This window comes from Clarias gariepinus, chromosome 26, assembly GCF_024256425.1.
Source record: "Clarias gariepinus isolate MV-2021 ecotype Netherlands chromosome 26, CGAR_prim_01v2, whole genome shotgun sequence".
NCBI classification, from domain to species: Eukaryota; Metazoa; Chordata; class Actinopteri; order Siluriformes; family Clariidae; genus Clarias; species Clarias gariepinus.
Genome location: NC_071125.1, coordinates 21,889,363 through 21,903,224, shown reverse-complemented (window position 1 = coordinate 21,903,224; position 13,862 = coordinate 21,889,363). Strand labels below are relative to the sequence as shown.

The following is a 13,862-nucleotide window of genomic DNA, read 5'->3' as shown; positions in this document are numbered from 1 at the left end:
CTGCTAAGATGCGGCAAGCAAGACAAAAGTGAAAATAATTGGGAGAATGGAGCTAGGTGTTCTTTGAACAATAATCATTCAACCATCGGCACGATTCTAAAGATCACTGTACTGTAATATACCGTGCACGGTATAGCAAATTTGTTAGACAATGTTGTTGGACTTCTAAACACATTGGAATTACGAACGAGCTCTCTGAAAAGAACTTGTTCATATGTAGAGGACCTACAACTTCTCCAAGTTTTAATATCTCAATATTGAAAAAACATATATATTTTTTTCCTCAGTAGCTAAAAAGCATAATTTTAAAAATGATACAATTTCTTCACGATCTATACGGTCAGTGTTTTAGATTTAAAAATCATACGAAGCAGTAAAGTGATATTTCCTGTCCATGTCAACATGATGTCCTAAGCTGAACTTTCTAAGCAGGAACTCAGGCGGTGTTTTCTAGCCATAGGCCACTTTAGTGTAATGCAGTGTATGACTCTGTCGGAGTTATCTAATAAAGTGCTGATGAACACAATGCAGTTTACGTTTAGAGGTTTTATTTGTTCCTCTTTTTACAATCTGTACAGTCTTTGTTTTACAGTTGCATTACATAACAATAGGAAGAAACCCTGAGAGGAACCCTGAATCTCATTGATTGAGTAGTGTCATCGTCTGTTGAGTAGAACGGTCCGTTCTGTCCTCATGAATGGTGAAATGTTCTTTTTCTGTTTTCCTTTTTTATATTTTTTGTAATTGTTCTTTGTCGTCTCACTATCACGAGCGCTGTTGATTGTTGAACCTTTTTTCCGATAATGTTCCAATAATTCTGGCCCCTGAGAATTCCAGAAAACTGTAAGCACTGGTAAATTTTCCAGCTGATGGTCGACTTTTTAACTTTTATTTTTGGTCTGCGATTGAGGATGTTTCCGTTCCATACTCTGCCATTTGCTCTCAGGCTCGTAGTGATGAATCCGTGTCTCGTCACCTGTAATGATTCTCTTTAAGAAACATTTTTCCACATTTTGTTTGGAGATATCCAAACACTTCTGTTTATGGTCACCAGGTACACCGTCAGACCACAAAATTCGAATCACGGCACACTGCTCTCCTTTCGTGCAAATCACTATTGGGCCGCCCATAGTTGCTACAACGGGGTTTCAAACAAATAAAAGCAACACGGTCACACCTGCACAGCAAAGAGTTTTTATTTTTTGGAAATCACCTCCATTGAGCGTGTTGCAGTGCTGCGTTTCTATTGACTTGGGGGTTGAATATTGCCGCCTTTGCGAGACAGTTTGCTGATCTCCTCCTTCAGTGATTTAATCATCTCGGCCTGGCTCTGGACATGATGCTGAAGCTTTCTGATGTCTTCTTGTTCGGCCTGCTGGGAATCCTGGAATGGACAAATCTGATACACACACAGACACATATATATCAGCACACTGATTTTTAATTCAACTTAAAATGCTCATACCAGGTAGGAATTATTTACCGATGATAAAATAAAAATAACGAAATAAATCCTACTATCCAGATACAACTTACCGTTTTGCGCTGCAGGTCATCGAGCTTGTCTTCCAGCAGCTTCTTCTCGCTCATCAGGGCTTTGAGCTGGCGCAGACGTTCCGTGTTCTCTTTGCACGCAATCGCCAGCTCCTTATCGGCAGCGTCTACTTTCGTCTAATACACACATTTAAGCTTTTAGAGATCTGAGCACCATCTTACATGTGTATCCAGTCAAAGATGAACAGAGCTACATTGGCATGTCTCTCTTGTATTTTGTGTGTGTGTGTGTGTGTGTCTGTGTATATACCTGCCACATCCTGAGCTCGTGCCAGTGATGAGCCTCCTGCACTTGCTTCTCGTACTTCAGCTCCTCCAGCTTCCGGTTCCCGCTCAGAGTCTGCAGAGCCCCCAGATCCACCAGCTTTCCAAATCTATCCAACATCAGCTGCTCACACTTTGCCTTCAACTCTACACAACATACACACACACAACACACGTTATCCAACAGCCCCAGCGTATTTCTCCAAACAGCACGAACAAAAAAACGGACCTTGACTTTTCTCCATCATGTTTTTGAGTTCGCTTCGGAGCTGTACGTGTTGTTGGCGTGCTTCTTTGTAGAGCTGCTTCTGAGCACAATTCTCATGCTGCAGCTTGTGAATTTGCTCTTGTAGTCGTTTTACAGTCGCCTTGTTTATCACCAGCGCACTGCTCAGGTCAGAGGACATCTTTTTGTTCTTTAGACACTCAATCTGAGAGAGAGAGAGATACGGAGAGAAGAAGGAAGGTTTAGGATGTGGTGACAGAACTATATAGCATACTGTTACTTAACATAACACACACACACACACACACACACCTGGTGTAGCCGTAGTGGGACGACCACATCGAGCTCATTGAGTTTCTGCTGCTTTTCACGGTTCAAGAGCTCCAGGTCGCCCTCTGCTGCTTTCAGATTGCTCTGCGCTATCTTCTCCTGATTTCAAAACAAAACACACACACACACACACATTGACGCTGTATAACTCATAACTAGAAATTCCTACATGGAAAAGGGGTCAGAGGAAGCTCCCCTGTGTTCAAAAGGTCCCAGGTTCAAATCCCATGACCACCAAGTTGTCCCTGTTGGGCCCCTGAGCCAGGCCCTTAACTCTTAACTGCTCAGATGTATGATGAGAAAAAAATGTAAGTCGCTCTAGATACGGGCTTCTGCCTAAATGGAACAGGGAGGGTCAAATCAACATGGACGCTCACTGTGTTAAAAGTCAGCACATCACTCATTACAGTTAGACGATGAGCTTGTTCCACGTTTTCTTGTAAATAAGCCGAACGTTAGTGACATCCTCTTACTTTCTTAGTGAGCGCATCAAGCTCCTTCTTCAGGCTGTCTGCTTCCATCTTCTCCTCCTGCAGTCGCTCCTCCAGATCCAGACATTGCTCACGCAAACGCAAAGTGCTCTCGAAAAGCTCCGGGTCACAATCTTATAAAGAAACACAAACAAGAAAAAATATCTACAGGGGGGACAAAAAAATCTAATTCAATTTTTTTTTCCGCAGCTTACTGGGAGGACAGACGCTAAGGTCATAGGCAGCAGCTTCATCCGAGCCTTCATAATCCTCATCACTGTCCCAGTCTGACAGCTCTTCAGATTCGACATCGCTCTCCTCTTGTTCCTCTGTACGACGACATAAGCAGAAATAGCCATGAACTTGTGCGCACACACACAGAGACACAAACAAGCAGCACTCACCATCAGTGTGAAGCTTTTCCTTTTTCTTGGCTCGTTTAATCTTTTTCTTGAAGACTCGGGTGAGAAAATCTTCAAACTTGTTGTTTTCTCCGAGCGAAGCCTCGAACGTAAATGCTAGCACTTTCTCTCTCTCGTTCAGGATCGCGATATCTCGGTTCTTCATCTCTAACTGATCTTTGCACTCCTCCAGCTTCGACTAAACCACACACACAAAGCTCTCTATCAGTGATAGTCACAAAAAGACATTCGTAACAAACACACACACACACACACGCACCATGAGCTCTCTCTCCTCCTTCACGCAGACATTTAGCCTCTCCTGTAGCGTGATCTCTCTCTTTTCGAACTCCTCGAGCAGCAGGAGCTCCTGAGACAGCGTGTTGCATCGGAGGTCAGCCACCTTCATCTGCACGTCCAGCGTGATCTTATCATGATGGAGGAGACGGAGCTTTGCATCAAACACGCACACGGCCTCCTCCATCTGTACCAGAAACGAGAACAGTCTTAAAAACATTTCTTCTGTGATGAATATATGTGTACCACACACACACACACACCTGTTTGATCAGCTTGTCTTGCAGGTAAAGGTTGCGAATCTCCTCCACCTCCATCACCTCCTGTTCCAGCTCGGTGAGGTTCTCACTCGAGGGTTCGTGCACCACCTTTGCGTGTCCAGCGTCCTTGTCCCCGTCCTGTCGCTTCCCCTCTTGAGGCTCCTCGAGCTTGTCGGCGTCGCTGTCGTGGCCCGTTGTGGCCTGAGTGTCGTTGTAGCGCTCCAGTGTGGTGTGGCTGTACTCCAGCTCCTTCTCAGGCGTTTCCTCGAGCGTCAGTGTTGGCGGGGTGGGTGGTGTCAGGTGCTTCTCCGCGGGGAGGTGCTTCTGTACGGCCAGAAGCTGGTCCATGAAGGAGTTGAACTGGGAGATTAGAGCCACCTTCGAGTCACGCAGAGCCAGGACACGCATGTTCATCTGGTTTTTCCTCTGGTGGATCTAAATCAGGTGAACCGTTCATGCACACACACACACACACACACACACACACACACACACACACAAAAGCTAGAGGGTGTTAATGCCTTGGTGTAAGACCAATAAACACCAGAGGCAATATTCATAAAAATTCCTAAAAGTAAGAGGACGATGAAAGTCTAAGAAAATTCTGCTAAATCCTGCAGAAACGTTTCTACGTAATCCACACTGACCTGCTCCTCGAGCTCGACCACTTGCGCCATCTTCTTCTCCAGGTTTATCCTCAGGTGCTCCGGCACGGTGTAATCCTTCGCCGACTTCAGTTTGAAGTCGCCCATGTTCTCCTCGGCCAACTGGATCGCACGGACCTCCTCAGGATCCTCGTAGTCCTTGCTGGGTTTGGAAGCATAGCTGAGGAACAATTTATAAAAAAATTAAAAAAATCACTACAACAATGCAGGAGATAGAATAGAAAATGCTGGAGTTTTCCTCTCACTTTAAACAGTCAGTATTGGCACCAGAACTTTTCTACACCTTGGACGTTTTGGTGCCGACGTGAGAGCAAGTTTAACCGTCTAGACTTACAATTCTTTCCACTCTTTCTTGTTCTGCTCGATTTTGGAGCGGGCCTGCTCCGCTTTCTCGGCTGCCTTGCGCAGTTTCTCCGCCTGCCTGGCTGCCAGTTTGCCCGCGGTACCCTGTGGCACCGGCCGCTTTAACACTGCTGATGGAGGAGATCGATTACTCGCGTTACACAATCGTGATCTGCAGGCGTGAATACTTTTAGCGGACTAATAACAGGATCTAATCTGAAGACATTTACAACCTTAAGTGCATAAAAAGTATAAGGCATCATGTGTTAACGCACTAAAAGTGGCAGCACTTTAATAAAAAAATTAAATGGCAGGAAGGTCACTGTAACTCCCCTTTAGTCAGATCATCACACACGCAGACTAACACACACGTATTTGAATTGCGGTGCTCTTACCGCTAATGCCATCAGTGAGGGTTTCTTTCTGTTCCTTAGTGCTGGAGCGATCCTGAGGGGCGTGGTCAAACCGTTGCTCGACTTTTACCTGTTCCTTCGGTTGGTGGCGTTTGCTGGCCAGCGCCACCAACTTGTAGGTGGATACCTTATGATCACTCTTGATGGCAGACACTGTCACTGTGTCACACACCACCGAGCCCAAAAACCTGAAAGACATGCACACAAACACACACATACAATAAAAACAAGTTAAACATAAATAGCTAAATAAATATATAAAATAATGCACTCTTTACACTCTTGACAGCACCTGTCGTGGAGCTTCTGCAAGCCGATACGGTTCTTCTCCGTCTCCCAGGCTAGTTCTCGCTTCACCTTTTCCACATTCTTAGCTGTAGATCTCGTTACCTCCTCACTGAAACAGCGATCCAACTCGAGCTCCTGAAACAGACGTCAAAAATCAGCGAAACAACGCCTGGTGCACTGGAGCGAATCATCTCAACGAATCATCATTTCCTCCTCTGTGGCAGCGTGTAAAGGTACCGTAAAAGTCAATGCACCTGAACACATGCAGGAATGAAGCAAGGTGTGTGTTAGTTACCGAGCGCTGCAGGCGGATGCGTTCTGGAAGGGTCAGATTTTCCTGCAGCAGGGCGTTGAAACGCCGCCGCAACTTGATGAGCTTATTCCGGCGCTCCTGCTTCCTTAATTTAGCCTCCCATTGCAAGCGGTCTGACTCCAACTTCTGCTTAGCCGTCTCTATGCTGCACACACACACACACACACACACAATCATGTTTTTTGTAATCTGATTCTCTATCAATCAACTAACCAATAATGTAATCCATGTTTTTCTGGAAAGCCCTTGCATCAAGTATTGGCACCCAGACCTCCCCTTGAGGAACCCATTCAGACAGAGACTGACAGGTTCCTAAAAACAGGGTTTTAGACCATTTTATATACAGAAGATTTAAAATTCCTTTTTTAATAAATACTCGTCACTAGATGCAGTGTCGATCCCAAGCCCGGCATAAAACCGGGGGCAAGTTGTGTGAGCAGATCGGATGGTCCACTGCAGCGATCTCTTGACGGGAGCAGCCAAAAGACCAACAACATACTTGTTTTAAATTTTATATAAAATTTACATATTTATATATACAGAAAATACATTCATTTCAGTTCACATGTATTCCAATGTATTTCTTAAAGAATTAACAACTATTTGTATTTAGTTTCTTCAACGTTTGAAAAGTAAGAGGAATGTCTAGGGGTGCCAATAATTTTGAGTTGATTATAAAAAATGGTGCAAAGACTTGAAGTATAAAGGCAGAGTCCCTGTCTGTTATCATTTCCACACACACTCACCTGTAGGCAGCGGGGTCATCTATATCCATAGGCACAGACACCGTGTCCAGACCCAGACGGGGTGAGGGCACTTTGGCGTCTTCCTTCCGAGGCTTCTCCGTCACTTCCTTCTCCAGCAGCCTGAACGCGAAGATGTTACCGTCTGCGGCGGTGCACAGCACGAAGCGGCCGTCATGGCTGACCCGGAGCTGCCGGACGGTTCCGTACTGTCCGTCGAAGACGCTGAGCACCTGGTACACCTTCATGTTCGCAGGCTGCAGGTCTCCGGACTCCAGCGGGTACGCCCGGATACTGCCGTCCTGCATGCCACACAGCAGCATCTGCCTCGCCTCGCTGAGGCGGACGGAGGGCGACACAAAGACATGAAAACTAACTGACTGCATGTGATTGTGTATATATACAGTATGTGTGTGTGTGTGTGTGTATATTTGTGTACCAGAAGCAGACAGTGAAGATGGGGTTGTGATCTGCGTCTTGGACGGGGACGTGAGCGAACGGCTCGTCTGTCCTCTCCGACTCGTCCACAGACTCCTGCTCCGAAAACTTACAGTGATACAGATACCCTGAGTCATAGCCTCCCTGTGTGTGTGTGAGAGAGAAAGCAACAAAAAAAAGAAAGAACATTAAAGGGGTAATGAGAAAAGAAAAAGAACAGAAAGACACAAAATAATTACAAAAAAGGAAAAACAAGAAAAGGAAAAAGGGAAACAAAAATAGAGCAAAAAAGACAAGACGTGTGAGAGTAAAATGATAGACAAGTCAGAGTCTGTATGTGCATTGTGTGTGTGTGTGTGTGAGAGAGAGAGTATTTTGTGAATTCTGTGTATTTTGTGAGTATTTTTTAAAATTAAATTGAATTTTTTTTTCAGAGTAAATTATGAATTTTGTGTATTGTATAGTTTGTGAGTGTGTGTGTGCATGCAGTTTGTGAACGTGTGTATTTCTTTGAGGGTGTATTTTGATTATGTATGTATGTTAATTTTTTAAATGTGTGTGTGTGTGTGTGTGTTTGTTTTGTGAGCGTGTGTGCATTTCGTGAATGTGTGTGTGTATTTTTTAAATATGTTTAAGGTTTTTGTGAATTCTGTGTACTGTATAGTTTGTAAAATTGTGTGTGTGTGTGTGTGTGCACACATGTGTGAACACGTGTATTTTTTTGAATGTGTGCATTTTGAGTGTTTTTAATGTTGTTTTTTAATGTGTGTATATGTTTAAATTTGTGTATTTTTTTTATGTGTAAAGGTGTTAAAAAAAATTCACCACTCGTGAATTCTGTATAGTTTGTGAATGTTTGTGTGAGTGCACTTTGCAAATGTGTGTATTTTTTGAGTGTGTGTGTATTTTGAGAATGTGTGTGTGTGTGTATGTGTGTGTGTGTGTGTGTGTGTGTGTGTGTGTGTGTGTGTGTGTGTGTACCAAAGAGAGCCAGAACGCTCCAGGCTCAGTGGAGTAGAAGGCACAGTGAAGGGGACTTGGGGGACTGGGGATGAAGATCGGTGGCAGCTCCTCCTCTTCCTCCTCCTCCTCTTCCTCTCCAGACGTTTGCCCCTGATTCCTTCCTTCCTCATTCTGTCTTTCTGCCTCTAGCTGCTCCTTCAGGGCCTGCCTGCGGGATATCTCTGCGTCCCTCTGCGTCACAACACACACACAAAGAAAACACACACAGTAAGAAATGTATTAGACATACACGACGCGCGTTGTGTGTACTTGAACTCTCCGCCCTGCCGCCGACCTGAAGGCGTGATTTGATGCTGTGGAAGAAGAAGTGCCTGATGGGAATGTTCTGCAGATGAAATGTGTTTCCTACAGCAGCACCACGCGAGTCAGGAGCCTCGATCTCCACCACACCCGTCTGACAAGTAACTAACAGAGCGTTTCTCTCCTGTAACACACACACACACACAAAGTTACTGTCAGCAACCGGGCAAAACATATGATCTCCATGTGCTGGACTCACTCATACACACTCACTTGCGACTGAGGAGCCCACTGCAGACTTTGCACTGCGGCCGGCACTCTAACAAAGCCGATCGGTTCATAACTCTCCCCCACTGAGAAGAAGAACACCCTGCTATCCGCACTCTGACCAGAGACAAGAGTGAGACAAACAGTTAATCACAGTAAGAATGAGAAAAAGTAAAAGAGAAAGACACACATGAGAGGCAGAGAGACACGGGGTAGGAAAAAGACACAAAATGTAAGAGGAAAAACAGTGAGACACAGACAGTGAGGAAGGCACAAGATACAGTGAGAGAGAAAGAGTAGACAGATAGATGAGAGCCGGCAGGAGACAGACAGACAGACAGACAGACAGTGAGCAGACAGACAGATAATAAAAGCAAACATTAGATAGACAGACAGTGGAAGCAGACAGATAGACTATAAAGTAAGGCAGCAGACAGACAAGATAGACATGCAATGAGAGTAGACAACCAGACAGACAAACAGACAGCGAGAACAGACAGTTGACAGACAGACAGAGAATAAATGCAAGCAGTAAACAGATAAACAGACAGAAAAGACACTTAGACAATGAGAGACAGACAAACAGAATGAAAGCAAATAGTAGACAGATGGACAGATAGTCAGACGCTAGACAAGTGTAGACAAGACAAGACAGACAGACAGACTATGAGAACAAACAGAAGAGAGAGAGAAAGGCGATCAATAAAAGCAGACACTAGACAGACACACACGCACACGGCCCTTACCCCTGTAGCCATGATCTGTCCACTGGGCTTGTAGGCGATGGCCGTCACAGATGCATCATGGGGTTTGAAGGCCTGTTTGAGATGAAGCTTCGAGAGAGTAGACCTGGCGACCAGCTGTGCACGCTGACTACAGAGCTCCAACAGACGCACCACACCATCCTCGAAGCCCACCACCAGGAGACCCTCACCCCCAGACACCTGAGAGAGAAAGAGAGATTTGATATTCCAAAAATACTGTTCATATAGATGCCATTTTTCTGGACATTGTACATGTGTACTGTAATTCTATCCCATCTATAAAATCAACAGACATGTGAAGTGATTTAGTGTCCACACCGTTCGAGGGCACCAGATGAGGGAGCTTCCTCCCTGTCTGTAACGGCTGACGGCGATCTCCTTGTTGGAGAGGAAGTCAAAAACCCTTACTGAACCTGACACGAACATGAAAGTGTGTATGTAACAAAACCGACCAACAGTATTTACCAAACGTCTAAATACACGTTTTTTTATTGAAGACTGATTAGTGTACTCCAGTTTAGTTTCAGTCTTACCGTCTAATCCAGTGGTGGCCATCAGGTGACTCAATCCTGACACATCCATTCCCTCAATCGCACCAGCATGGAATGAGAAAAGACATTCAGGCGGTGGTGTCTGCAAACACACACACACACACACACACACAGATGTACAGTATATAGAGACTTTAGGGCAGGAGTGTCCAAATTACTGTGCTCCTTTGTTACACAAAACCAAATGTGTAACACATCAGCTTGTCGTATTCACAAAACTTACAGTGTTCGAAAACGACAAGTCGAGTTTCCAGATTCCTCCGTTAGAATCCTGAAAACACAGACATTAATAATACAGCAAAAACATCTCGAGTCAATATGCTCTTCCGAATACATCTACAGTGTTTTGTCCTAACTGCTATGCTTATTGGACACATGATTATTGGAGCTCAGTTTAAGTTTACAGTGTACAGACCTGCGCAAACCAGACGGTGGAGTCTGGGACGGTGCTCCTGACCATGGAGGAAAGGCTCACGTTGCGGCCTATGATCAACTCGTTTATGGGTTCGAGCTCAAACAGCCCGCTGTCGTCCATACAGTCTGCTGCATCGATGGACTCAAAGTCCCAACACTACAACAGACAAACCGCTCGCCGCGTTATTGACGTTACTGTAAATCTCACCGCTCGCATGTCCTCATGTTCGCATACACTCACCCTGACTGCTCCGTCTGCGCCCACGGTTATCAGCTCTTCTTCCGAGGTCAGAGTGATCTGCTTTATAGGCCCCGCGTGACAGTTGCGTCTATCTTTCCGTCCGATCTCAACCTTGATCAGACCCCCATCCCAAATTAGCATGTTTCCCCACTCGGAACCAGAGAGCACCTGATGGAGAGAGGAACAAGAAAATAAGTTGTATCTTGTAAGAGCTATATGTGTGTGCGTGTGTTTAATATAAGCATATGCATAAAGTCATCAAACACACCTTTCCATCAGGGAACTCAACATAACCTTCTATATCAGTCAGAGGGGTCTTGCCAAATCTTCCCAGCATTCCTTGCAGCTTCAGACAGGTAAAGGTGTCAGCCATTTTCCAGAACCTACAAACCAGCAAGAACAGTATGATGACTTTAAGTGTGAAAATTGTACACGTGAACAACCGCAGTATTGAATAGACCCTGACTTAATGTGTCCGGAGCCGGAGGTGGTGAGTTGGCCCGGGTTGTCTGGAGAAAAGGTAACGCGGTAGACGTCCTGAGAGAAGGCCTTAAAGCGAAGCACCACATGCTCCTTGCTCCAGTCCCACACGGTCAGCATGTAATCAGGACCAGCCCCGACGCTCGCCAGCAGTGTGCCTTCTCGATTAAAGTTTATACAGCTGTATGCCTTGATTGTGCCTCCTGTTCAACAGAATTACATTACATTTAATCTAAAATGTTCTAATTAGATTGTCATTAAATTGTTATAATTAGATGTTTATTTATTAAACAACAGGAAAAGTACATTATGCATTTTATCTGTTTATAATTAACAAAGCTGTATTGAATCTTTATGCATCATTGCCCAGTCGATCACATTGATTTTGTAAGAAGAAAACTTAAGAAAGCTGATTTGCAGGTAGAAGAATTTGTTATGATGATGATGCTAATGATGACATTTTGAAGAAGTTTAATAAACAATAAAGTTTGATCTATTAGACAATACCTTTGAGGGCACGGTAGAGCTGTAGTGACGGATATTCATAAATTATTATCTCAGGCTGATTGCCCTTCTCTGCCACAGCAAAATATTTCCTACTGGGATGAGGCTTTAAACACAAAAACAAAACAAAAATGCTTAAAATACTTAAAAACACAACACAACACAATAAAAAATATATTTAATCATTGATGTATAATCTACAAATAACTGAGATTACCATAATAGCTCCGATGCCTTCTCCACTGCTGCTGGGGATATACCGCTGCTGCTTGGTGTTTATGTCCAAAAGGACCAGCATGCTTCCAGCCATGAAGGCCAGCGTGTCCTCGTCCAACAGCTGCAGGTTTCCTCGTCGTCTGCAGTCATAGCCGAACGAATGTCTGGAGCGTGGTTAGGGATCGTTTCTCAGAATTGTGTATGTACAATGGATGGATGGATGAATGGATGGATAGATAGATAGATAGATAGATAGATAGATAGATAGATAGATAGATAGACAGACAGACAGACAGGTATATAGATAGATTTGCTGATTGATTGCAGGATACGAGAATTGCAGTACGTTCTGCTCCATGTTTAATCCTGAGTGTCTAAATGTCTAAAATTTCAGTTCTGAATTCAAAACCTGCAGAAATGTAAGAATACAACAAAATCTTCAGCAAAGAGTAATACTTTTAAAACAAGTTTTTTTTTTTTTTTTTTACAAGACTTTTTTTAGTCAGTGGTGATTTTGTTAGTAGGAAACCGGGCGAGTTCAGCAAATTTGTGCTCATTTTTTACTTCTTGCAATAAATAAATAAATAAATAAATGCTATTTAATTTACGATTTCTTTACATTAAAAGAAAATGTCTTGTTTAAATCTTGTGGGGAAAGCTTTAAAATGACACATTTTTTTTCTACAAAAATTATAGATGATCATTATTTTTTTAAGAATTATTAAAAGATTTTATATGAAAATATATACTGTATATTTTTTATGAAGTGTTAATATAAAGGAATTATTCATTTCAGGTAAGTGCATTTTCCTCATGTTGGAGACTATAATAAATATATATAAGCTAATGCTGGCCTGCTTCAAAAAACATTTATAAGAATAACTTGAAACTTGGCAAAAAGTAAAAAAGAAAAGAAAAACAAACCTAAAACATTTTACTAATAGCTAGTCTTTCTATTATATTCTATCACATTATTAGACGTTATAAACTAACTCACCTTGAACTCAAGTGACTCTTTACAACCAGATATCAGATTAGTAATGCTTCCACTGAATGAAAAATGCCAAAACCTGATTAATAAATCCTCAGATGTGATGTCATAAAAATGAAGGTTGGGTTTAGTTTAATACTCAACAGATGAGCTGATGACTGACACACCTGCCTTAAACTTCACTTTACTGAGCAAAAGAAAAAGGATTCATTCCATCCCTTTCTCATCCAATAAACACAAACACTCCTGCAGTATTTACATCTTTACACTGTGAAATGCTAACGCTAAGTTCTGAGCTGTCTGACTTTGTTAGAGCCTGTTGCCATGGCAAACGTAACGCGGCGTGTCTCGTGCTTGATTGCATTCTGGGAAATGTAGTTTATGTGAGTTAGAGCTGAAGCTGCTCGGCTGTGAAGCGGTCGCTTCTATTCTAATCGTCGTTGCTACGAGGCTAATCTGAACTTTTTCCTGTGCTTTAGCTTAAACATCCAGGAAGTGAAAAGCTTTTCATTTTAGATAAGAAATTTTAACTAATAATTCCACTTTATTTATTTACTACAGTTATTAATTTTTATTAAATGTTATTTAAATTATTATTTACATTTATTATTAATAATAATATATTTTATTTATCATTTATATATTTTTATTTATTATAATAAATTATTATTATTTTTTAATTCTTTTTGTTAAAATTTCGTCTCATAAAGTTTTATCTCGGATAAAGCTTACAATGTGCGGCATCATCGCCCTCTACTGGACTGGACCGCGTGTTGCACACTTATGTGTTTCTGCAGTATTGTGGATCTTGAAAATATTGAACTCTCACTTAACTATTGGGTTAATCTGCAAAGCCTTGCTGTAAAAGTGCTGTAAAATTCCAATATATCCAAATTAGATGTAAATCTGTCAGCACTGTGCCTAAGTGGTTCTTACTGTCACCTTGCACCTGCAGGGTCGGGGTTCGATTCCCACCTCGGGTCTGTGTGGATGGAGTTTGCATGTTCTCCCCGCCCGCGGTTGGTGCGTTTCCTCTGGGTAATCCGGTTTCCTCCCACAGTCCAAAAACAATTGTTTATACCGTGTGTGCGCTGCAATGGTTAAGCACCTGTACTGGATGTACCCCGCCTCATCCATTCCTGCGATAGCCTCCAGTCACTCTGTATA

The 13,862-nt window shown here is 43.0% G+C and overlaps 1 protein-coding gene across 3 annotated transcripts; it reads right to left on the bottom strand.

Annotated features, from left to right (window-relative positions):
- Positions 1-563: 563 nt before the first annotated feature.
- LOC128514232 (cilia- and flagella-associated protein 44) lies at positions 564-13,701 on the bottom strand. Of its 3 annotated transcripts, none has more exons than XM_053487989.1 (32): positions 13,638-13,701; positions 12,037-12,113; positions 11,706-11,868; positions 11,492-11,594; positions 10,971-11,187; positions 10,773-10,887; positions 10,505-10,672; positions 10,265-10,420; positions 10,073-10,120; positions 9,832-9,931; positions 9,617-9,711; positions 9,281-9,478; positions 8,541-8,651; positions 8,302-8,451; positions 7,986-8,198; positions 7,006-7,148; positions 6,570-6,902; positions 5,806-5,968; positions 5,515-5,645; positions 5,205-5,410; positions 4,802-4,940; positions 4,450-4,627; positions 3,806-4,237; positions 3,526-3,729; positions 3,249-3,444; positions 3,060-3,173; positions 2,848-2,978; positions 2,357-2,473; positions 2,048-2,249; positions 1,805-1,965; positions 1,537-1,671; positions 564-1,399 (listed from the first exon to the last, which is right to left on the bottom strand). In XM_053487989.1, the coding sequence occupies exons 2-32, from the start codon at positions 12,060-12,062 to the stop codon at positions 1,244-1,246; spliced, it is 5,004 nt and encodes a 1,667-aa protein (XP_053343964.1). In that variant the 5' UTR covers positions 12,063-12,113; positions 13,638-13,701; the 3' UTR covers positions 564-1,243. The 3 variants fall into 3 exon arrangements, with proteins under 3 accessions (XP_053343964.1, XP_053343966.1, XP_053343965.1); XM_053487991.1 differs by having other exon boundaries at positions 4,802-4,937; XM_053487990.1 differs by lacking the exon at positions 13,638-13,701 and adding an exon at positions 12,702-12,760.
- Positions 13,702-13,862: the final 161 nt, after the last annotated feature.

Bases quoted from the DNA above. Each gene is read 5' to 3' on its own strand.
- LOC128514232 (XM_053487989.1), bottom strand. From the start codon at position 12,062: ATGGAGCAGAACGTACTGCAATTCTC. The intron at 9,479-9,616 runs GTGTGGACACTA...TTTCTCTCTCAG, and splicing joins TCATCTGGTGCCCTCGAACG to GTGTCTGGGGGTGAGGGTCT. The intron at 1,672-1,804 runs GTATATACACAG...TGTGTGTATTAG, and splicing joins ACGAGCTCAGGATGTGGCAG to ACGAAAGTAGACGCTGCCGA.